Here is a 25,035-nt window from a genome sequence, read left to right on the forward strand (position 1 = left end):
TTCATCCTGCACTGACCCCCATCCATCCTACACTGGTCCCCCAATTCATCCTGTGCTGACCCATCTTCCAATCCACCCTGCACTGATCCCTCCATCCACCCTGCACTGACCCCCCCCCATCCATCCTGCACTGACCCCCCCATCCATCCTGCACTGACCCCCCCCCCCCATCCATCCTGCACTGACCCCCCCATCCATCCTGCACTGACCCCCCATCCATCCTGCACTGACCCCCATCCACCCTACACTGGTCATCCTGTACTGACCCATCTTCCAATCCACCCTGCACTGATCCCCCCATCCATCCTGTACTGATCCCCTGATCCATCCTGTACTGATCCCCCCATTCAACCCGCACTGACATCCCCCGCGTTCTCTCCTCCCCCACTGATTTACCAACCCCCCCTCCACTGATTTACCAACTCCAACCAACACGCACTAATTCCTCTGCCTCAATCCATCCATCCCGCACCGATCCCATTCTCGCCACCCCCCCCCCCCCCGATCTATCCACCCCGCACTGATTTAACCCCCCGCTCCTCCCCACCTCCTCCTCCTCGCACGCTGCTGTTCACCCGTTACAAAATGATGGATTTCAACCAGGAGAATCTGTTCGGTCAAATAGAAGATTTGCAGGAACTTAGTTTCATTGAAAGACCCGTGCGGAGATACCTGAAGGTAAGTACCTGGGACAGGGGATAATAAATCATATTTTTAATAGCTTTTATTGCAGACGATGTGCTGTGCTCTGCTGTCGCGATTGCACGAAGCAAATAAACGAATGGTCCAGTTGCAACGTACTGGGTTCCTGACCCAACCGCGCTGGAAATGTCTTCAGACGAGCATTGACTATGTTTGATAACGGAATGCAATCAAATGTGTTTTAATCCCCAATGTTATTATTTGTTTTAATCCATTAAAATGGATTAATTAAATTGTGAACACATGAAATATTAAAACCGCAGTGTTCGATTGCCACTGCTACCGTTAACACGTTATTACAGAATTCATTTTAACGGCAAATCAATGCTATAAATATGGAGTATCCGTACTGTAGTTATTTAATGAGCAACATTCACAACTATACGTTAGATTTATCCAGGTTTTACTTATACGGTCGGTCACATACATCACGAATTTTGTCAGAATATATTTCAGTTGACATTTTAACGTTAATTCTGCAGTGGGAATGAGGGAAACAGCGTTTATCAATAATTAAAACAAATTCTGGGTGCGTACAAACTGGGTATCTTCATTGCTGTTCACAACACATACATCTAATCTGAATGTCCGGTAACGTGGCGATTTGACACCTTAAAAAATATTGCCAAAAGAACATTTGCTGCAGTTATTTATGTCCTTTGGCCGCCTCTTGTCAGTTAGTGTAATGTTTAACCTGTCAGATGGGTATAGTCGGTTTTAACAGCTATTATCATAAAATGCCTTTAGAAATTTCCTTCCAACCTGTATATTTTGTTGTGGATAAATTATGTGGGAAGCGAGAGTGATTATGTACCAATAGCAATAACGTTTATCAATGCTACGTATGTTTAGTTATTAATAGATCAGTAGGGAAAGGGCCGAATTTATTGGTGGCAGTTGGCGTTCCTCTACACTTTTTTTCCCGGGACTTCTGTTCTGGCTTTAGCGGTGATGTTATATTTAATTGACGATTTACCTTACTGATATTAAAGTTAAATGACTTTTTCCTGGTGAAGCATCGGTTCAAATAAATAGTCAAAACTGTGTTCACTCCTGACAATTCAGATTAACTTAATTCTTCATTAAGAAAAAATAAATTCCCCATGTATAAACTATTCTAGATACTTATCTAAACATTTCAGAAACAACAATTGTAAAAATTGAAAATTTCCATTGCAGTTTATTTTATCTGACATTTGTTTAATAACCTTCTAGCTGTTCCACATCAATAATTTAAAAAATTTTTTTTTTTATATTTTTAGACGCCAGAAGAAATAGAAAGATTGACAGTCGACGAAGAGCTCAATGATATTGAAAGGGCTGTCTATCTTCTGAGGTAGGTTACAAATTCAATTTCCCTAACATCTAAAGTGAAGTACAATGTCTGAAAGTGCAGTTGCAACAAGTTTATAAAATGTGTACCATTCAGACTGTATTTAAAATGGTATAAGATCACCTGCCGATTTTGGAAAGTTATCTGCCAGTTATAGTTTTGATTTGGTACTGCTTTTGGTGCTATTCTTTTGCATAATTTATTTGCTAAAAGGACTCAGGTCTTTTTTGTCAGGATGAGCAAGTATAATAAATATTTGAGTCAGTTTTGGTGGCCTTTTATTCTTGCCTTTATCACTTTATTTCAAAGTCTTTGATATTGTTGATGTTGGATTAACAATTGGAAGATGCATACAGTGTCCCAGAAGGCAATTGATTTGTTTTTATTTCCATGTATGTATGGAAAGTGTTAACAATCTTTGATTTAAAAAAAAATCAATTCAGATATTATTTACCTATTTAATATTATGTAATTGTCATCAGTGTTTTCAGATTTGTGCATTTTATATTATCGAGTTACACAAGTTTAATATAAAGCTTTACTTATAATTCACTATTTCCTTTTATCATATCATATCATATCATATATATACAGCCGGAAACAGGCCCTTTCGGCCCTCCAAGTCCGTGCCGCCCAGCGATCCCCGCACATTAACACTATCCTACACCCTAGGGACAATTTTTACATTTACCCAGCCAATTAACCTACATACCTGTACGTCTTTGGAGTGTGGGAGGAAACCGAAGATCTCGGAGAAAACCCACGCAGGTCACGGGGAGAACGTACAAACTCCTTACAGTGCAGCACTCGTAGTCAGGATCGAACCTGAGTCTCTGGCGCTGCATTCGCTGTAAAGCAGCAACTCTACCGCTGCTCTACCGCTGCACATGGTTATCATTAATCACAGAAATTCCTGAACATTTAGAAAATCTTTACACAGTTTTTGGAGCATTATTGACAACATAATATATTACATAGAAAATAGGTGCAGGAGGAGGCCATTAGGCCCTTTGAGCCAGCACCGCCATTCATTGTGATCATGGCTGATCATCCACAATCAGTAACCTGCACCTGCCTTCTCCCCATATCCCTTGATTCCACTAGCCCCTAGAGCTCTATCTAACTCTCTTTTAAATTCATCCAGCGAATTGGCTTCCACTGACCTCTGTGGCAGAGAATTCCACAAATTCACAACTCTCTGGGTGAAAAAGTTTCTTCTCGCCTCAGTTTTAAATGGCCTCCCCTTTATTCTTAGACTGTGGCCCCTGGTTCTGGACTCCCCCAACATTGGGAACATTTTTCCTGCATCTAGCTTGTCCAGTCCTTTTATAATTGTATATGTCTCTATAAGATCTATAAGAAAAACATTGTTTTTCTACGTAACAATTGTTTTTCCACTTTACCAAAAAAATCTGGAAAATTATTGGTTCCTGCTTCTCAAAGAAATAAAAAAGCCATAAAAGGTGACATGTGCAGGTTCGTTTAGCGTGCACTGTGAAGGCATACCATCTTTTGCTTATTTGTGCATCTAATACGTTTGCTCTTCTTGGCTTATATTTTTCTAGGAGATGTAATGTTCATTATTTGTTCTGTTTTTTCAAGAATCTAGAAAGGATACAAAGAAAATATATTTCTCTGGTGACCTACGGCTATTTACAAATTTATAGATTAGATTTGTCTCCAAACACATGAGTATGGCAATCATGGAATGAATGTTGACCTTTCTTGCCAGAGAATTTGAAATCATACTTGGCCGTGATGAGAACGTATCTGGTAAATTGTGTATGTCTTCCTAAGCAATGAAGTATATACTTTTGATAAAAGGAGGCGAGTTAAGGTTCATCAGTTTGATTCCAAGTATGGGGAGGAGGGGGGGTTGATTTTATGTGAGAAATGATTGCGTAGACTGGGCCCACACTATCTTGAGATAATCTCTCACCTTTGTAAACTCATTGAAATTTACAAAATTCATACCGGGCCTGACAGATTGATTGCAGGGATGATATTTCTCCTGTGAAATAATAAAGGGTCAGATATTTAGGACTGAGGTTAAAAGAAATGTTTTTACCCAATGGGTATTGAATCTGTAATTCTCTACTCGAGAGTCGAATGAATGTATTCAAGACTAATAGATGTTTGGATGTTCAGGGAATCGGGGAATTTGGAGGTACTGCAGGAAAGTGCTGTGGTAAAAGCCCATCTTGATTGCAAATTGCGAAGCAGATGTGAGTTGCTGAATTGTTTACTTCTGTTTTAATGTGATTTGAAGGTTTTTGCAATTTCACATGGTTTAAAATTTCCATTAGTACCTAAGTGCCAAAGACATTTCTGTGACTGGTTTTCTATTTAACTGTTAATTATAAATCATTTTCTTGGTGATAATTTGGGAGAGTGTCACAGTTAATGGATTATATAATTTGGTTGTAAGTTGCTTTCATATCTAGTTTTCCATTGTTAACCATCTTGAATGTACAGTCAATTTTCAATTGTCCAGCATTATCGAGGAGCACCTATTTACCTCCATGAATAATTGAGAGAAAAAAGGGTGTTGTAAAGGAAAACAATTTTAAACTGTGTCAAACCTGTTGCACATTGCTATCATAATGGTATGTTAAAATAATCACGCTTATTTGAGTTTGTTGTACTATCTTTATCTAGTTTCTCAAGCACCCCCAAGTTTCTTTCAATGGTTTAAACTGTGCTTCTGTTTACTAGAATCTGCAGATATGTATTTACAGCACAACATGGATGTGGAATATAATATTGTATAAATAAATTTCAATATATATGAAGGATTAATCACCTTTTAACATACACTTTTAGTTAATCCAGTATTATTACTGTTCTCTAGGTGTAGTTAATGCAATTTTACTGTTGCTTAATTCCATTCTCTAAAGAGTTTCTGAAGGCAGATTTTTAATTTTGTTATCATGGGCCTTGGAAATATTGCATGGTTAACCGGCAGCCAGTAAATCAACTGCTGGTTAATCAAGAGTCCACTGTACATTCCGTTCCTCTTTTCATCTTTCATCTTGGATATGTTACATGTTTTTTTTCTCTCTTATCTATACAACACTGTCTTAAAAATAGTTCCTTAAGAGAGAGGTCCTATTAGATTTGGCAAATGTGATTCCTCTTTTGTCAAAACTTCCATCAATACCCTTCTGCTACATTGCAAAAAAACCCAAAAAGGATCTGAAGTTTCATTGATCAACACTCCTGATACCATATGTCAAGATGTTTTTTACTGAGATCTTGAGAGATAGAACATCGAACAGTACAGCACAGGAATAGACCCTCGGGCCGCTATGTCTTTGTCGAACATGATGCCATGTTAAACCAATCTTCTCTGCCTGTGATTCATATTCTTTCATTCCCCTGCATATCCATGTGCCTATCTAAAAATCTCGTAAATACTCGTGTCTGCCTCCACGACCATCACTGGCACAACGTTCCAGGCACCCAGCACACTATGGTAAAAATACTGGTCCTGCACATCTCCTTTAAACTTTGCCCACTCTGCAAAAGGTTCTGACTGCCTACCCACCTTTAATTTTATTTTCATGCTATCAGGTCTGTTCTCGGCGTCCAACATTACAGAGAAAACAATCCAAGTTTGTTTAACTCCTGAAAGCTAATGCCCTCTATTCTAGGCAGCTTTCTGGTGAGCCTCTTCTGCACCCTCTCCAAAATCTCCACATACTTCTTAAAATGGGGTGACCAGAATTGCACACAATACTCCAAATGCAGCCCAACCAATGTCATATAAAATTGCAAGATGACGTCCTACACTCAATGGTCTGATATATTAAAATTTTTGATTAGGCCTCAGCAATCTCCTCTCTTGCCACTCTCAATAACCTAGAACAGATCCCCTTAGGTCTTGGGATTTATTGACCTTAGTGCTCTTCAAGAGCCCCAACACCATCACCTCCTTGACCTCGAGCTGCCCTAACATATTAATATTCCCCTCACTGATTTCACTGTTTTCCATGTCCTCCTTCTTCGTGAATACAGGTGCAAAATACTCATTTAGTACTTTGCCTTCATTTACTTATTCCAAGCAGAACTTCCCCCCTTTATCCTTGTGCTACAAGGATTAAGGGAGGAATTTCTGCTTGGAATAAGTAAATGTAGGCAAAGTACTAAATGAGTATTTTGCATCTGTTTTCACGAAGAAGGAGGACATGGAGGACAGTGAAATCAGTGAGGGGAATATACTTGCCCTGCACATCTCCTTTAAACTTTGCCCACTCTGGGGGGAAAAGGTTCTGACTGCCTACCCACCTTTAGGTAGGAGGCAGTCTCCCTGACTGCCTACATCCTGCAGGAGTAGCATACCAATGCCCTGTCACGGTATCTGCACTACCACAAGTAGTGTGGTACTACTACTTGTACCTGAACAACTACTGTGCAAGAAATGAAGGGAATAACCTCATCCTATTTGATCCACAGCCTTCTTTCTGAAGCCTCTCAAGCCTAAGCCTCAGCACCTACACTAAACAAAACACTTGCCCTCAACATGGCCCCATCCAATAGGCCACTCTGCCACACCTTTCCTTCTTATTGGTTGAAATTGACTGCAAGGTTGAAGGTCAATGGCACTTCAATGGCACTGTTTCAAAATGTCCCACTGCTGCTGTGCTCTACCCCGTCTATGAGTCTCATAATACATTTCGCAGAAATAGAAATATTTTCTTGGAAATAGTTACTAATATGAAATAAAAGCAAATGTTATTTGAATAGTAAAAAAAGTTTGTTGTGTCAAGACATGGTTCTTTGTAAAGAGGCGCTGTTCACAGAGATGGATAGTCTTGCAGGTTCCAAACTAAACAATGTTGCGACAATGCTGCAATTATTAATGGTGCTAACCAATATAGTACAGATCACACGTTAAAATTGCGATACAAGAGACTGCAGGTGTTGGAATCTTGAGCAAAAAACAGTGCTGGAAGAATTCAGCGAGTGGATAAGGACTATTCCTTAGTCTGAAAATAGGTTCTGATCCAAAATGTCCTCTGTCCTGCTGAGTTCCTCCAGCTCTTTTATTTCCACTTATGTTACAATACCTGCGAGAAGGCTGTAAATATTAGTGGGCAAATCAACCTAACTATTGAGGTCACTATCAATCTAATTTGCAATTATGTTGTCATTGCATACCTTGATTAATAATGGCAATAAAAATGGGGGAATTATTGATTTGAATTGAATTTCAGACTCGGATTTGTTGTGAAATACACCACGTGCAATGAAATCCCCTATTTGCATGAAGCTTGTAGAGGAAACAGTGAAGAGTAATGATAGATATAATAATAAACACAACATTGAATGCAAAACAGCAGAATGGTGCACAGATTGTAGTGTAAACGTCACATCCATTTTTTCCAGAGATGCTGTCTATCTTGGCAAGAAGCTGGTCTTAATCTGGATGAACAGGCTTTCAAGCTCCTGTATTTTCTCCCCGTTGCTGAGAGTTAGAGGTACTCGATGGTATTGGTTGAGACAGATCATCTTACCTTTTTGGAGGACTTGAATGATGGAAGTTTCCTCAAAGTAGATGGGGACAGCAGACTTTTGAAGTGAGAGGTTGAAGATGTTGGCAAAGACTGGCCAGTTGATCAGTGCATGACTTCAGAACAAGTGACTTCATCTGGGCCACTTTATTTACACACACTTCCAGAGTATGATATCCAATTAATGTTCTCCAGTGAATATTGGTGCTACCCAATACATATGTGCTCATAAGTTCATCACTTGCTCTGAATTTGAATCATTGTTGGTGACAATATTAGAGTAAGTCATTTGACGTGTGCTGTTTCCTTTGGAGTAATAAAAGACCAATTCCTGTGCTCTATTCTCCTGATTGTCCTGAAAATCTTCTTGTTTTAGATGATTCTCAGTGTAAAAGTGATTTCCAATTAAGGTTCAAGAAAATTCCAGTGGCATTTCACTGGTGACATTCTTTTGGTTTCTGCATTATAATATTTCAGTGCAACTATTACAGAAAATGCCATGCAAGTACATAATGTACAGATAGTATTTTTGTATTGTGTAAGTGCTACTGTGGCAGCAAGATTTTTACTATTTTTAAATTATGCTTTGTATTTAGTTATTCTGCTACAATCCAAAGCTCTGAACTATGACTTTATCACATTTCCCCAATTTTAACTTTTCTCTCTAACCTCGTCTTACCCAGGGGGACACATCTCCTGCTCCTTAACACTAGGAGGGCACTGTGGTGCAGCAATAAATCTGCTGCTTCACTGCGTCAGAGACCCAGGTCAGATCTTGACTGTGCTTGCTGTCTGAGCGGAGTTTGTACGTTCTTCCTATGACTGCATGAGTTTTCTCAGGGTGCTCAGGTTTTCTCCTACATTCCAAAGCCACACAGGTGTGTAGGTTAATTGACTTCTGTAAATTGCCCCTGGTATGTGGAATGGGAAAATGGGATAACAGAACTAGCGTACAGGTGATCGATGGTCAGTGTGGACGGTGGGCTGAAAGGCCTGTTTCCGCGCTGTATCTCTACACTATTCCAGCCCGGCTTCTCTTTCTGATCTACATGTTGGCTGAAATGGTTCAATGATTTTCAATCGTTAGAACATAGAATAAACAGTACAATCCAGGAACTGGACGCTCGGACAACAAAAGCTGACCCGAACATGATGCGTAGATAAACTAATCTCTGCCTGCACAAGATCTATATTCAGGATTCAGGATATCTTTATTTGTCATCCAAAAAACAATTTTTTGGACGAAATTTAGTCACCCACAGTCCAACAATAAAAGCAGTAAAATAAGCAAATTATACAACCCCAAACCAACCAATACCTCCATTCCCTTCATATATATGTGCCTATCTAAAGGATCTTCAGTGCCATTATCACATTTGCCTTCACTGCCACCCCTGACAACCTGATCCAGGAACCTACGACCCTCTGCTTAATAAATTTGCCCTGCGCTTCCCTCCTCTCACCTTACAGCTATACCCTCTAATCTCAGTCTTTCCACCCTCTCATAAAGGTTCCGACCGTCTACCCTATCTTTGCTTCTCATAATTTAATATACTTCTTTCAGATCCCCTCTTAACCTCCGGCATTCCAGAGAAAACAATCCAGGTTTGTTCAATTTCTCCTTGTGGCGAATGCCTGCTAGGCATTCTGGTAGATGTCTTCAGCATCCACATCAAAGCCTCCACATCCTTGCTGTTATGGGGTGACTAAAAGTGTATGCAATACTCGGATTGCAGCCTAATCAAAGTGTATAGAGAAGCATCTTACTTTCTTGACTCTTATACTTAATGTCCCAACCAATGAAAGCAAGCTTATGATGTGCTTTCTTTGCAACTCTATCTAGTTGTGTTGCCATTCTTCCTTCATTATTGGCATCACTTCCCTTTTTGAAAAATCATGTGCTTTCTGTTTCAGCCTGTCTCTTAATGTCCTTTTCTCATAAAAGCCCTTGAACCTTGATGATGTGTTGTCTCCTGAATCAGTACGGCTTTCTGTAATTATATATCCACCTTCACTAAAGCACTGAAATAACGCCAGTTAAAGATGCACTTAATGTGTCATGTAACTATGGTGGCCGATCTTTCCTTGTCTTTTTAAGTGATGGTCATCGATGCAACTGGCAGCACCATCTACCTCCAGCACTATTTTAACATCAGCCAATGAACAGGATTGACTTTAAATGATTCTGGTCAATGCCATCCACGATTTTCACCTCCCATCCCGCAATGTTACCTTTGAGGAGCTCCAAAATATTTCTTCTTTCTTTTCCTGGTTCTCCAATGATCTATATCCAGCTGCATCCTTTGACGGCCTTCCTCACTATCCATAACCGCACATTAAAAAATAAATCTTTCACCTTTTTCTTCTTTTACGCTGGGCTTTGTGTGTCTCCAGCTGATTAAAATTATTCTTATTCTTAATGCCATCCTGAATATTCTTTCCAGGAGTCAGTGGATATGTTACATTTGTTCAAACAGTCTTTGAGAACATGTTTGCCTCGGTCTGGCCAGTGTCTCTTTTGATAAAGTGTCTTGTTTGGGAGTCCTGTTTGCGACATACAAGCAACATGGCATGACCAAGAGAGCTGGCTGAGTGTAATTAGGGGCTCAATGCTGAGTAAGGTGGCCTGGCTGCAAAATAGTGCTGACGTTGATTCCTTGACATGTCCTGTGGAATTGGAAGTTGAGGACCATTTTATCTCATGGAAGTTGAGCGTAAGCTCATATACTTGCATGCTTCGGCAATGGGTTAACAATGACTTGGAGCTTGGCTCTGAATGCTAGTTCAAATGCAGAAGACTATTGTAAGACTCACTAATTTTCCTAGTCTATGTTCGCTGCATTTAGTGCAATGACTTAACCCATCCCACACTTTGAAAATTTTCATCTTAATAAGTTGAAAAACTTTCCAAAATTAAAGGTGATTTACAAATATAAGATCTTTGAATAAGTAAATATGTATTTATGTACATATGCATGTAAATATGCATTCTGAGACTGAATGTTGAGCTGAAATTTACAGGAACAGCATGATTTGTGATGCACAGACACTGGAATGAAGGATAACAAAACCACTGTCAATATGGGCATCTCATTCGTGAAGATTCTGTCATTGACCACTGAAGAGGCACAATTATAAGATATGATATAGTACACATCAAGGTTGTACTGTGAATGTAGTGGAACTTCTGAAATCATCTGTCAAAAGTGTAATTTCAACTTTTTTTTAATTGCAAAATGTAGTGTGTATATATAACCAACAATAGTAGAAGGAGAAAGACATCTTGCGCATTTCCCGGCAGACTTTCAGGCTCATCAATCTGAGAGTGCTCTGTTACACCACATTGAGCCGCACCCGTTCTAATTGTTAAAAATTAACATTTTCAACAGTGCAGCCTATGGCAATGCCTGAAACCTATTGAATGAAACTCTGGAAAGGAAGCAAGTCTGTGGAAATTGATGAACGTCATGTTAATAAATAAGTTGAATGTATTGCAAGGGTATATCTGTTATTGTGGTTCCTTGGTTGTCATTATAAAGGTCTCTCTGGTGCTGGCTAGAAAAGTAGAAATTCATAGCATTTGTTTGTCGTACTGCAAGTGGCACTTTGTAAAAGATGGGCAGTGATTTCAGGTTTTAATAAAATTCTTGCTGAGGTGGCCAACTGATTCCAAAGTGAAGCACCATTTGTGAAAGCAGAGTTTTTCAAGCAGTGCCTCAAATAACATGTAGGAAAAAAAACTGCAGATGCTGGTTTAAATCGAAGGTAGACACAAAATACTGGAGTAACTCAGCGGGTCAGGCAGCATCTCTGGAGAGAAGGATCTTGACCCGAAACGTCACCCATTCCTTCACTCCAGAGATGCTGCCTGACCCACTGAGCTACTCCAGCATTTTGTGTCTAGCCTCAAATAACATTTTGTTTGCTGAATATTCACTGTGTGTCTTTGGCCCTGAGATTGGTATAGTCTCCAGCCAATGTGCTGAGATTACTTTTTTGCCCTTCTATCAGGATGTTCTTGATGATTGAGAACAGGAAATTGACTAACGGTAAGCCACTGTAATGATTTCATCTGAAGCTACAGAAAGAAATGGGGGTCGTGAAAATAATTACCTGCTGATACTTCAAGAAAAGGGAGTCAAAAAGTATAACAAAAAAAAATCTGGTTGGGTTTCAGTAATAGGGTCTTAAGACCCATCATATTGGATTTCCACATGAAAAGTTACTTGATCATTATATATGTACCATCAGTATAAATGCAAAGACCTTTGATATTAAACTTTATTTAAGTGCAGGAAAAAGATGATAATCTTGGGCTGCAGGGGTTAGCTGAATATTGAAAATGAGCTGAAGAACACATAGGCTTGGAAATCAACAGAATGTCTTAAAATGCAACTGATTACATTCACCTTTTCCACAATTTCCTTGAAGTTTTTTCATATTAATAAAGGTGCATACAGTTGGTGTTAATATTATGATGACTCAAATTCCAAAGCATATTCAGTCTCATTGTGATGATATTAGAGCTATTTTTGCCTTAGTTTGTTGGTATTGGGGTTTTTTTTCGACAGTGGGAGGCAAATGCCATCAACTGTTCCATTAGTTGCACTTTTCCACAGAATGTCTGTTGTGCACTTGGAACGGCATGGCCCGTCATAAGGCTGAGTAATCCCTCTGTGAGATCGGAGACCTTTGTGAACCGAGCAAGCACATGCTATGTGTCTGTGAAACTATTCAGCATGATGCACATAGTCTAACTAGGAAAGGGAAGATAACTTATAGGCAATAGACAATAGACAATAGGGTCAGGAGTAGGCCATTCAGCCCTTCGAATGTGTTAATTTATGACAAATTGTGTTGAAACCAAAATAAAAGTAAGATAAGAGATTAACTAGTATTGCATATTACAAGCAGTGCAGAGAGTAGCCATTTTGTCTGAACCAGGGGTATGCTGCAAAATATGCTCCACTTGTGTCTTGTTCTGCCTTTCCTTAGTGACTCCTTTATTCCCGTCACCTTCATGCTTGTCCAACCTCCCCTTAAATAATCGGCATAAAGGCCTGTTTCTATGCTCTCGACGCTCTGAATACACCTATACTACTCCCTTTAATTATTCTCTGTAGTAGCAAGTTCCACATTCTCGGCACTTTTGGGGTAGTTTCTTTTGAATTTCTTTTTGTATATCCAGGTGATTATTATATTTATGGGTTCTAATTATACTATTTCGTACATTATCCATGCTATCCTAAACCTTTCATAATTTTGCACAAGATTGTCACTTCAAACCTGTCTTTTCTCGAGTGAAGAGATCCCACTTGTTTGTTATCTCTTCCTGAGATTAATTCTGTTGCACTTCTGCTATCATTCTTGTAAGTCCTGACTGCATCCACAAGTCTCTCTATTCCATTCAGAGCATGGCAACAAGAATAGTACACAAAGTATGGTCTAATCATGGTTTAATACAGCTTTTATTTTCAATGGCCTTCTTGATTTGTGGCACACCTTTCAATTAGTGCGTTAGTATCTGAAAATTATTATTTTTCAAATGCACCATCTAAGCAATGTACCATCTGTGTTCCTCCTACCAAAATACACTGTATCATTTTTATATCTGTTAACCCTCATTTGCAAATGATTTGTGCATTCCACAAATTTCATAATGCCCTTCTGTAAATTTTGAAATATAGTATTTCTAATACCAGAAAAAGGAAGAGAACATATTAAATATTCCAAACTATATATTTTTAAATATTACTTTAAATACACAAGAAATGCTGTCCTAGTGTGGATTTAACTTTTAAGTGCCCCTTTGTTTGATAGCAATTGTTTGAAGCAAAATACTTAATCTCTGTTTTTTTTAAGTTCAGTAACTTCATTGCACGTGTGTTTCAAAGTACTTACAGAAATAGAGCACATGCAGGGTTGATGTCAGCCAGGCTGGAGTGTCTAGAACCAGAGACCACACCTCCAAAAATCAGGTATTGGCCATTCATCATTGAATGGAAAATAAATTTCTTCATCCAAAGCATAGAAAATCTGGATTTTTTTTACCCAAGAGTTTCAGTTCAGTTTAGTTTATTGCCATGTGTAACATGGTGCAGTGAAAGATTTTTGTGGCATGCTAACCAGTCAGTGGAAAGACCATACATGATTACAATCGAGACATTTACAGTGTATTGAGCCATTTACAGTGTTTAGAGGGAAATGGAGGTGCAGTTGCAGGATACAGAACATGGAGATACAGTATTTGAGACTGTGTTCAATAGATATTTGGATATTAAAATGATCAAAGGATATGGTGTCATACTTGCAAGTGTCTCTAAGATAAAAGATCAGTCATGATCTTATTGAGTGGTGGAGTAGGCACAAAGGAGGCCCAAGGCCTACAATTGGAATTTTATTTAAGTTTCAGCAGTTTTGCCATTGTTTCAGTCAGTGAGATATTATTGTAGTGGAACCTGTGGAGGAGTGGAGCAACTCTGACAGCACTGTCCTAATTATGCTTTTAATTGCTCTCTGGGAGTTTTTGTCTGATTTTATTCTTTAATGACACTGAGTGCTGATTGCTCTGACTTAAAATCTGGGCCATTGTATTAATGGTGTATTTACTCTGATTTTTGACAGGTTTTGTATGTTGACTGTTATAACATAGGAATGGAGTTGTGTAGAAAGGAACTGCAAATGCTAGGTATATACCGAAGATAGATACAAAGTGCTGGAGTAACTCAGCGGGTCAGGCAACATCTCTGAAAAAAAAAAGGAAGGGTGAGGTTTCTGATCGGGACCCTTCTTCAAGTTTGAAGAAGGGACCTGAAGGGTCCTGACCTGAAATGTCACCCATCCCTTTTTCTCCAGAGATGCTGCCTGACCCACTGAATTACTTCAGCCCTTTGTGTCTATTATCAGGATGGAGTTAGCAAGTTTGAGGTTTTGTATTTTTTACATTTTATACTTCCTCTTTCTGAGATTTTGCAGGGTTCTTCTGTTGGAGCTGAAAGAACAATCTTGAACCTAACTTCAAATAAACCTTCCAAGAACATATTTGCATGTTTAGTAGTGATCTCGTGAACTGTCGTATGTTGAAAGGCTGGAGCGATTGGGCTTGTATACACTGGAATTTAGAAGGATGAGGGGGGATCTTATTGAAACATATAAGATAATTAGGGGATTGGACCCCAATGTTGGGGGAGTCCAGAACAAGGGGCCACAGTTTAAGAATAAGGGGTAGGCCATTTAGAACGGAGATGAGGAAGAACTTTTTCAGTCAGAGAGTGGTGAAGGTGTGGAATTCTCTGCCTCAGAAGGCAGTGGAGGCCAGTTCGTTGGATGCTTTCAAGAGAGAGCTGGATAGAGCTCTTAAGGATAGCGGAGTGAGGGGGTATGGGGAGAAGGCAGGAACGGGGTACTGATTGAGAGTGATCAGCCATGATCGCATTGAATGGTGGTGCTGGCTCGAAGGGCTGAATGGCCTACTCCTGCACCTATTGTCTATTGTCTATTGTCAGTCAACAGTGATGCAGGAATTTGGGCAGACAGTAAAGAGTAAAGTTAAATACTCCAATCATTTTTCTGAAATGTTTTTAAATGATCAAATATAGAACTTGGAACACTACAGCACCCTTCAGCACACCTTGTCTGCACTGACCATGATATTTAACTTATCGCAAATATTATGAAGTGCCGGAAATAAAAATGGATGTTAAAAATCACAATTAATTAATAAAGAATTTATAAAACCACAGAATTTTAAAATAATTACAGCAGGAAATTTAGATTCCACAAATCTAACTTTTATTTTTTTAGGGTAGGTGAAGATGTTCATCGTATTTAGTATGAGAGAATGGGCTATTCCCTACATTACACTAAAGAAATGCATCTCACAGGGGCTCCATAAGTCTGCATTTGCTGTACAACTACTACCATGCTCACCCCCCCCCCCAACCCCCCCAAAAAGCAATTAAAATATATAACAGACTCCTGAAAATTATGGACTACTTTCCATATCTCAGGATCCAATCCTCAGCAAAGCCAGATATTGATGAAGTTCACCATTGCTCTCTGTACCTTTATTCTTCATCTGTGCACTTTGGACGGTTTGATTGTATTCATGTGTAGTCTTCCTTGCATGGATAGCACACAAACAAAAGCTTTTCACTGTACCTCGGTGCACGTGACAATAATAAACTAAACTAAACTGTGTGTCAAGAACGCCTTTAACCCTCTGACGAAAAGTGGATGTTTGAAGAACGCATTGTTGATAATCCTCAAGATGGCTTTAACATAACATAACAACACTTTATTGTCACTCGGCACAACACCGAGCGAAATTTCAGCAGTCACACAAAACACAGCAAAAAAGAAAAGAACACAGGACACCCGACCCCAACACAAACATCCATCACAGTGACTCCAAACACCCCCTCACTGTGATGGAGGCAACAAAACTTCCCCTCTCTTCCCCCCGCACCCACGGACAGGCAGCTCGACCCCTACCGAGGCAAACGACATGCACAGCCCTCGCAAGGGGATGGAAGGCCCCCCGGCCGAGCCGCCCCGGGCACCGAAATGTCCCGCGGCCACACCGGGCGATGTTAAGTCCAGCGGCCGAGCCGCACCGGGCACTGAAACGTCCCGCGGCCGAACAGCCTGAGGTGAAGTGGGAATCAATGGCAGCAGCTTCTGAAATTCTTTGTTTAATCGTGCATAAGTTTATTCCCAATACGTAACTGCCAGAATTTCCCTTTAATAATGTGGACCTTATTGTTATCCTCATTGTAATATATTAGTATTGTGTGGGGAAAAAAGATGGAATAATAATATTTTTCATCCTTCTTATTGTTTTCTTAGTTAGCAGCATTCGATTTGTTCCTATATTAGCTGATGGTTGCCAATTCTCTGATATAAATAGTCTCTCTGACATTTTCAGAACTTTTTTTGGCTTCTGCTACCTGTGTTTAGTATTCAAATACACTTAACTAAATAATAAAATATGAATTCTAATATATGAATTAGAATTGGAACATGCGTTTCTTTAATTCGCTCAAACAAAAAAAAGAACCAAATGAGATATGTCCATAAAGCTCCTTTTCTATTGTATATAAAGAAAGTGTATTGATTCACTCGACTGAACATAATTTTGTTTATAGAGCAATTTTCCCCCCAAAGAACAGATTCAGATGTTGTGAATAAACAATACATTGTAATCTTTATATTCTAACAGAAAATGACTTTCCACTGATGTTAAAAATCATGTTTTTAAAATTTCTGCTCTTTCATAGTTTTTGATGTATCAGATAGGTTTGTCAAGTCATTAATATCATTCATACCCTTACATAAAGATTGCATTCACTTTAGGTCATGATGACCTGAACTGAATCTGATTCCCGATGGTTTGTAGTTTGGCCTTCTCAATTCAGCTTGTGCATTAGGAACTGGTGACGATATTAACCAACAGATGTTTGAACATTTCTAATTACCAAAAGATGAGAGAACATTGGCAACTGTATTTATATGTGACTGATAGAACTGTGTGACAACTCCACAGTTGTGGAACTTCAGCTGAGTTGTAAGACTTAACTGTTGATTAGATGCTGTTAATTTTTTACTCATTTTATTCCTTATCAGATCTTGATTAAATAACCTTAAAAAAACCCAACACCAGATATTAAGAGTAGTGAAAATCCTCTTTTATTCCAACATGAGCAATGATGACACTGTGGTGGAATACCATTTGGAAGCGGTAGTAAACAAACAGTCGTTAAGATAATGTTTTTGCATCAATAGTTTACATAAACTGATGGTAGCATTAGCATTAAAAAAACCTCTCTTCCACATTTCTGAGCACCATTTTCTATTGAATTAAAATATTAGTTGATTAAAATATTAATACAGTAAATTGCGATTCTGTATTGCTATCAATTTAACATTTTATATCAAAATCTTGACCAAGATGATCTCCCTTTAAATCTTGTTATTTAAATTAATGCACAATAGTAATGGATGGTTAGATTAACTTTTACTTTATTTTTTTAGTGCTCAGAATTAAAAAGCTTGAGGTGGACTATTTCATCCAACAAAAACAACTGTTGTTTAAATGCATTGGCTCAGATTTTGAATCATAATGAGAGCAAAACCATTACCTTGCATCACAAAACATTAGCAGTCTCTGAATTTCTGCCCATGCTTGCATTAATACAGAAATCTCCCGCAATTGATTAGTGATTCAGCCTTCATCCACAGGCAATAATTTTTGAAGTCTTACTAACCCAAATCAAGGGAAATCGACTAAATTTTTCAAAAGCTTGATTAGTTTTACTGCAAAGTATCCATGAGACGAGCATTCCCAATGTCAGGGATTCCCAATCACTCTTTAAAAAAAAGATTTGTTGTGAATAGTTTTGTTTCTCATGAAAATAACATTAGTTTTCCAGTTTCTATATATCATTCATCTTTTAATTCAATTTGCCTGGAAAATGAAAGGAAAAATAAAATCTTTCCCTTTTTAACTGTGGGAAAAATGTTTCAAGTTCTTAAGATATTTTTCTTTGCATTTTATGTGTTGGCGACATTTAAGCCTTCAGTAAATATTTTCATGCTCATCCTATTTGTTTAACCCATTTCATTTATCCTATCCCTTTTAATTCTTGTAAAATGAAATGTGAAGCAAGCAGGCACAACGGTCAAAAAAATTGCAAGTTATTTTATGACATTGCTAACTGAAAGTGGTTCGGCAATCCAAGTCTCCTTTTTTTGGTTATGAGTCAAAGATAATGAACAAGATTGGAAGAAAAAATAATTTTATTCTGATGTTAACGAAAGTATTGGTGTACATAAAACTAGGGAAATACTTTTTAAACACAAAATGCAAATTAAAACGCTCTGATTCTGCAAAGTAAATTCGTAAAAGCAGGAGCAGTAACCAGAGAAAATAATGCCGTGTAAAAAGAGATGTAAAGAATTACCTCTTATATGATGGTCAACATGGAAATTTGGCCTTTTTTATAGGTCTAGGTTGTGATCTTTTTCTTTTTCTCTTCCTGTACCCCTTCATCTCCCCATTAACTTAAAACAAAGAAAGGCAGTTTGGTGAGTGAGAAATTCATCTTTTGCTCACCAGGCCCAAATGCTTGAATAAATTATTGGTTGTCTGTATACTCCTTCAGTGTATATAGCTCAATTAAAACCAACGGAAACGGAATACACGAAGAACAGAATGATAGAGATATTCATGTATGAATTTGGTGCTGGTGATCAAAGGAAAATGTCACCCGTTACCTTTCTTGCAATGCGTAACATTTGATGGGAAGAACATTTTCTAAATAGTGCAGTGATCATGAGCTGGCAAAAATTAAGTCTTTAGTAAGAATCTCCATAGTGATTGAGAATTGAAGGAATAAATTCTGATTCATTTATTTGTGATTTGGTTGAAGTTAATTAGTTAGACAGTGACATTCGTACAAAATAAATTTTCTGTGCTCTTAAATCTAATTAACATCGGCATATTTTATTCTATCACATGCATGCTGGTAAATTCCTAATTTAACCTTTTTCTAGATGTATCAAGGTGTGTTTTTTGTGGTCAAATGTTAAATTTGCATGCTTGTTAAATTAATGTAGAGTATATTTTCTTGAGGAAGAACATTATTTTGTAGAATATGTTAAATGAAACTGAATCACATGGTTATGTAGTGTGAACTACTTTTAAGTGTGCACAGCTCTTATGTAGTATGAACTACTTTTAAGTATGCACAGCTTTTATGTAGTGTGAACTACTTTTAAGTGTGCAAAGCTCTGCATTTGAGTTTTGAAAAACCTTAAAATGAATAGTATTCAAAACAGGCCAAAAGAAATGGACTACAATACCCCATTTAAATACCGTTGCATTATATTGAAAAGGCCACAAACGTACAATCTATAAAGCACTCAAGCAACACAATTTCACAGTGTTATTTAATGTTATCCAAATACATTTTATTTTGCCATTTATAGATTTCTTGTGGCAGAATGCAATATACAGTCTTGATAGGTCTAAATTGTGCACAAAAGACGGCAATGTAAAGATTACAAATAAGTATACCTTCTGCCAATCCCCAATGTTTCAGGAGATATGAAATTAAAGCCATTCAACATGATTTGAGTATGAGTGGTTTCTTAAGCAGTTACTTGGGGTTGAATTGTGAGGAGTGGAAAATACTTGTGGAAACTAAATTTGCTAATATTGGAGACATTACTACAGTGTTCAGAGTCAAAGGTGGGGGGGCCTTAAGAATTAATTTAGGGGCTGTCTGTGATTGCCAATGTTGTCACAAGCATACAATGATTTTTTTTCTTTTGTAACTTCCATGTACCCTTCTAAGCATACTGAGCAGTAATATTTTGTTGTGTTTTCTTTCCCCTGCTGTCATCTATTTTTGTCTGTGGTTTCCCTTTGGATCCATGCCTTTCAGTATCTCTCTGTGGCTTGTTCTGATTTCATAAACATCTTCCACTATCTATCTTTGTCTCCCATATTTTTTCTCTCCTATTTCAGTAACAGCTCTCATCAACACTGCATCGTGCGAAATTGGGGTGGCGGGAGTGTTGCATCATATCAATCTCCCCGTTCCTTCAGTTCTTCACAGGCCTATGGAGACTTCAGTAGGGAGAAAATTATGTTTCAAAAATCTACTGAGGACATCAGGTACAGTGCTTCGACCTTTATTTGTGGATGGCTAATCCTTGTTTCTTCAGTTCTAAGTATGACATTTTTTTGTACCATCTTTATCTCCTCCTATATCTTCTATGTATGCTTCTGATAATGGTGGGAATTGTGGACAGATACTATTGATCTAAAAAATGTGAAATATGAGCACTATTTACTAGTAATTGATCATTTGTTTTCGCTATCAGTGCAAAGAGAAATATAGGCGACAATTAGTAACATTGGGATATTTTTAATGATTCAGTCAATGGAACAGAGATAGATATTGCACCATTTTTGTAAGCTGGGGTTTTTGTTGTACTATGCTTGATTTCCATGCATGTTTTTTTCCATGAATGATCCTGCATTTCATGGTACTGAAATGGGCATGAAAAGTAATACCAAATGACAGGAAAACTACTGTACGTGGATCACAGAGACCATTTTTTCTTGGTTATTATCTCGCAGGTGGCAGTCTTACTACTGTTCAATGCAGTCAACTGATTTTCATGAACAAAGTACCTGAGACCCACTTCTGTTGAATTCAAAGAGAAACTTACTGGTGAAAAAGCACTTAGAATGTATTAACAGTTATTATTTTATTTTGATGAACATGCCGTAGCACAAAAATGTAGAAACAATGAACTGCAAATGGGGAGGGGAGAAATGGGTGGTTTCCACACTGGCTTAGATCTTCAATTGCAACTTTCAAAAGAGAACTGGATAAGGGATTAGAGGGTTGAAAGGGAAAAATAATTTGCAGGTCTATGAAGAGAGGGTATCGCAGTATAACTGGACTGCTCCCAAGTAAAAATCAATAATGATTCAACTGTTCGCATGGCTTCTTTTCATGTTGTGGTAGTTGTGATTCAATGCTTAGACCACTTGTAGGAACAAGTAGTGTTTTTGTGCCTAGAAGAATGTTTAAGGTTCACTTTGTATCAATGATTTTATCTGGCCCCTAAGTGGCAAAAGGTGTAAGGCTCACTTTGTAGTTAGGTACAGCACTCTTGTCAACTGTTACATTGCCAGTTATCTCCTTGGATCATTTTGCATTCTGTTAATTTTTCATGTTTCCCTGTGGGGATACCCAGTTAAAAAGTTACAATTTTAAGTCCTGCTTTGCACGCTTGATTAAGTTATTTGCTGTGTTCTAATTTAGTATGTCTTTGACTCCCAAGTCTTCAATTATTGGAGTCGTAAGTCTTGCAGAGAATCATAAGCCTTGTATAGCACAGCGAGTGCCACTTTCACCCACTGAGTCTTCCTGAAATTCCCATTAGGCAATATGCAGAAATCGTTTGTGGATGGGAGGGCTGTGGACATGAACAAGACATGTTTATGTAATATTTTTTTTATTTTGGGTGTAACAGTTAATGTTAAGATTTGTAATAATTTGCTTAACATTCATGGTACTTTTAAAATGTTTTTGACATTCAGCTCATTCTGGCCATCCAGGCCATGTCACTCCTTGTTATTTGAGGCCTTGCAGTTCCTTCATTGCAGAACTTTTGGACATGCAAGATTGGCCTTCTCAATTAGCTGAGACAAGTCTTCTTATATGCAGTGGATAAATGGCAATAAAAATATTGGCCAATGTGATTAATAGTTGTTCTATGAAACCCATTTCCCGCAAATGCACTTATTTCAATGCTAAGCTTAAATAGTACTTTAAGCACTAGGAGAAGAAATAAAATGGACAATTGTTGACATTTAAAATGACAATTGAAGTGGAGTTGTTAAACATTTTCAAACATCAGTCCTAAAAAGTGGAAAAACAGCTCAAATTGGTAGATAATAAGGTGGCACAGTAGGTCAGCTAGAAGACCGGCTTCAATCCCTCCACAGATGCTGCCTGACTCGATGAGTTACTCCAGCACTGTCTTTTGCTCATGATTCCACCATCTGTAGCTCCTTGAGTCTTCAGTGCTACTACTTTGCAGCACTAGTGATCTGAATTTAATCCTGACCTCCAATGTTATCTATATGGAGTTTGTGATTCTCTTCGTTTGATTTTCTTGTGAACGGAATTCTGATTTTCCTATTCATAGCACAAAGCACCATTAATTTTGAACCACAAATATACATTTATTGCCTATTAAAACATGTTGGGTAATTCATAAATTATTTCAATTGTAGATAACCCTAACAGTCATGACATTATACTTCTATTTTTAATCAAAATTAGAGTACCATATGTACTGCATCTGTTCTGCTCGCCTTCTAAAATGTACTATGTTCCTTAAAGCTTGGTTGACTTTAAATATTTGACTTCTGGTAATTGATTTGCACAGTTAAGAGAGAAATGTAACTTGTTCCAGTTTCCCTGTTTTCCTATTTTTCAATTTTTTTTAATGTTCTTGCTCCATGTAAACAAAAGTGTGGAAGATATTTGAAATGATATGGATGGTTTTGTTAAGATCATCAAAATGTAAGTAATAGGACAGGGAATCAATTCTGGTGAGACAGAATTGAAAAGCAGAAGCTATACAGAACTTTGGCGCAAAATGTGCTACCTTTTGAAAAGGTAACCAGGAGGATTGATGAAGGTGGGACTTTGGACATTGTATATATTTACTTCAGAAAGGCTTTTGACAAGGTCCCTATGGTAGGCTAGTCCAGAAGTTTGGATTGCATGGGATCTAATGAGAACTCACTAATTGGATATATAATTGGCTTGATAGTAGGAAGCAGTGGATGATGGTGGAAGGTTGCTTTATTGACTGGCAGTCTGTGACCAGTCGTGTGCACGGAGATCAATGCATTGTTATTTGTCCTTTTATTTAAATGATTTGGATACAAATATAGCAGGTATGAGTTCCCTGGTGACTGTGCCATTGATAGTGAGGATAGTCATGGGCTGCAGGATGATAATAATGAGTGGGTAAATGGGCAAAGCAAAGGCAGGTGGGTCATGTCATTTACAGCAAATTAAGTTTTATTTTTGGAATATAGTAACAGTTGTAATGCAGGAAACATTTATCGGAGCTTACCACAAGCAGTAATATGAAAATGACAATTTTGATGAAGAGATAAAGATGAGCCAAAGGTCCAAAATAGCTTTCCAGTTGTTTAAAATAGTGAATCTCATGGTCTTTCAGCCATGGATCATGCATGGGCCCAGTAGATAGACGTAATCACAAGGAAGGCATGCCAGCCCCCCCTACTTTCTTTGAAGTTTATAGCGATTCGGCATGTCACTGAATACTTCTACAGATGCAATGTAGGAAGTGTCATGATTGGTTCCATCATGGCCTCTTGCACTCCTTGTGCTTTCCAAAGCAAAGGAGTGCAAGAGGCTGCAGAGAATTATAAACTCGATCTAGTCCAATACAAGCACACCATCAAAAGCATTTACATGGGGCACTGCCTCAAAAAGGCAACACCTATCATCAAAGATCCCCACCACCTGGGCCATGCCCTCTCCTCGCTGCACAAAAGGAAAAAAGACTGCAAAAAAAAAAAGACATGAGTGCAAATCAATTAGAAAACAAGTCCATGGTAGTGCAAAAAGTGGTACGCAGTGTTCTGTTGCTGAGGTAGGATGAGGGTTATGCTGGTTAGTTCAAGATCCTGATGGTTAGAAGAAAGTAGCTGGTCTTGAATCTGGTGCTGTGTGACTGCAGGCTTCTGTACTTCCTGCTTGATGGTATCTGCGAGAAGATGCCATGGCCTGGATGGTGGGGATCCTTGATGATAGAAGCATGCTGTAGTATTCTATTTTTTAAATTCTGAATTAAAAAGCAAAAGACGATAATTCTTTTTAAGTTTCTTTAGTTTCCATGATATGACAGCAGTTGTGATTAGTATGACTTACTTCAGTAACATAAATTCAAGGTAAACACGAGGAACAATTTGTTAATTGTATGTCCTGCATTGTTCATTATATAGGGGTACTCGATTTTATTACAGATTAAATTTAGTGCACTCTTAAAAGGATTTTTATATAGGATTTGAAGATATGAAGGTATTAAATGCCAGGGTCACCATAGCCAAGCTGACTAGCTGTTAATGATGTTGCTATGAGATACCATGGACCAAATGCTGGCTTAGACACATGTGTAAACAGGATTTCTGATAAAAGGGAATGCATTTTTGCTTTGCTTTTCTAGTTTTGACCTTGGCTTTAAATTGTACAGTTTGCTACAATTGCAAACTCTAAGCCGCAGCGCCAATAACTACTTAACTACTTTATTTGATGTTTATAATTTTTTTAAAAATCTGATATAGCTCTTTGAATGTTTCAACTATTTGCCAAATTAGAATATCGTTACAATAGTTATTTAGCTTCTGAGTTGGATAGCTGGCAAGCAACAGTGATGCTTATCATTGAAAAGAGTACAAAATGGGCACTGAGCATTCTAGTCAGAGTAGCCTCTTGACCTTCCTCCAGTTGTCTCAGTCTAAGTGCTCCACATGAAAATTTGCATTATCTTTGATCATTGCTTTTATGGTGCAGATTTTTTATTGTTCAAGAATTACAATGTAGACCAATCAAGTTAACAACACTTTACATTTTAAAATGTAAGATAACATTTTAAGTTCATATAGTCTGTTCCTCTCATATATGCTACGTGCAAAAGTTCCTTGCTTCTAAGGAAGCCAAATATGTTTCTGTGCACAAGGTAATTTGAGAGGCAGAAAGTCCGGAATGAAAATAACCCCTTTTATTGTTGACATGTAAACTTGAAATAAAGCAGATTGTTATCACAAGTCCCGACTCCCTTTGATTGATGGACAAATAATAAGTTGTATTTGTGTGGCAAATTTTAACAGAGGACCATGATCAATCAGACTTTCCGGACAAG

At 38.0% G+C, this 25,035-nt stretch overlaps 1 protein-coding gene across 7 annotated transcripts in view; it reads left to right on the plus strand.

The window, feature by feature from the left end:
* Window positions 1-511: 511 nt before the first annotated feature.
* ppp4r4 (protein phosphatase 4, regulatory subunit 4) overlaps window positions 512-25,035 on the plus strand; it is an 80,850-nt gene continuing 56,326 nt past the window's right edge. For 5 of the 7 annotated variants that reach the window (XM_078406811.1, XM_078406813.1, XM_078406815.1 and 2 more), the window contains exons 1-3: window positions 512-678; window positions 1,965-2,038; window positions 20,078-20,227. In XM_078406811.1, coding sequence (XP_078262937.1) covers window positions 586-678; window positions 1,965-2,038; window positions 20,078-20,227 — 317 coding nt within the window. In that variant the 5' untranslated portion in view covers window positions 512-585. The remainder of the gene's footprint in view (window positions 679-1,964; window positions 2,039-20,077; window positions 20,228-25,035) is intronic. The other 2 variants (XM_078406817.1, XM_078406818.1) reach the window with 1 other exon arrangement.

Source organism: Rhinoraja longicauda, chromosome 10 (assembly GCF_053455715.1).
Source record: "Rhinoraja longicauda isolate Sanriku21f chromosome 10, sRhiLon1.1, whole genome shotgun sequence".
NCBI classification, from domain to species: domain Eukaryota; kingdom Metazoa; phylum Chordata; class Chondrichthyes; order Rajiformes; family Arhynchobatidae; genus Rhinoraja; species Rhinoraja longicauda.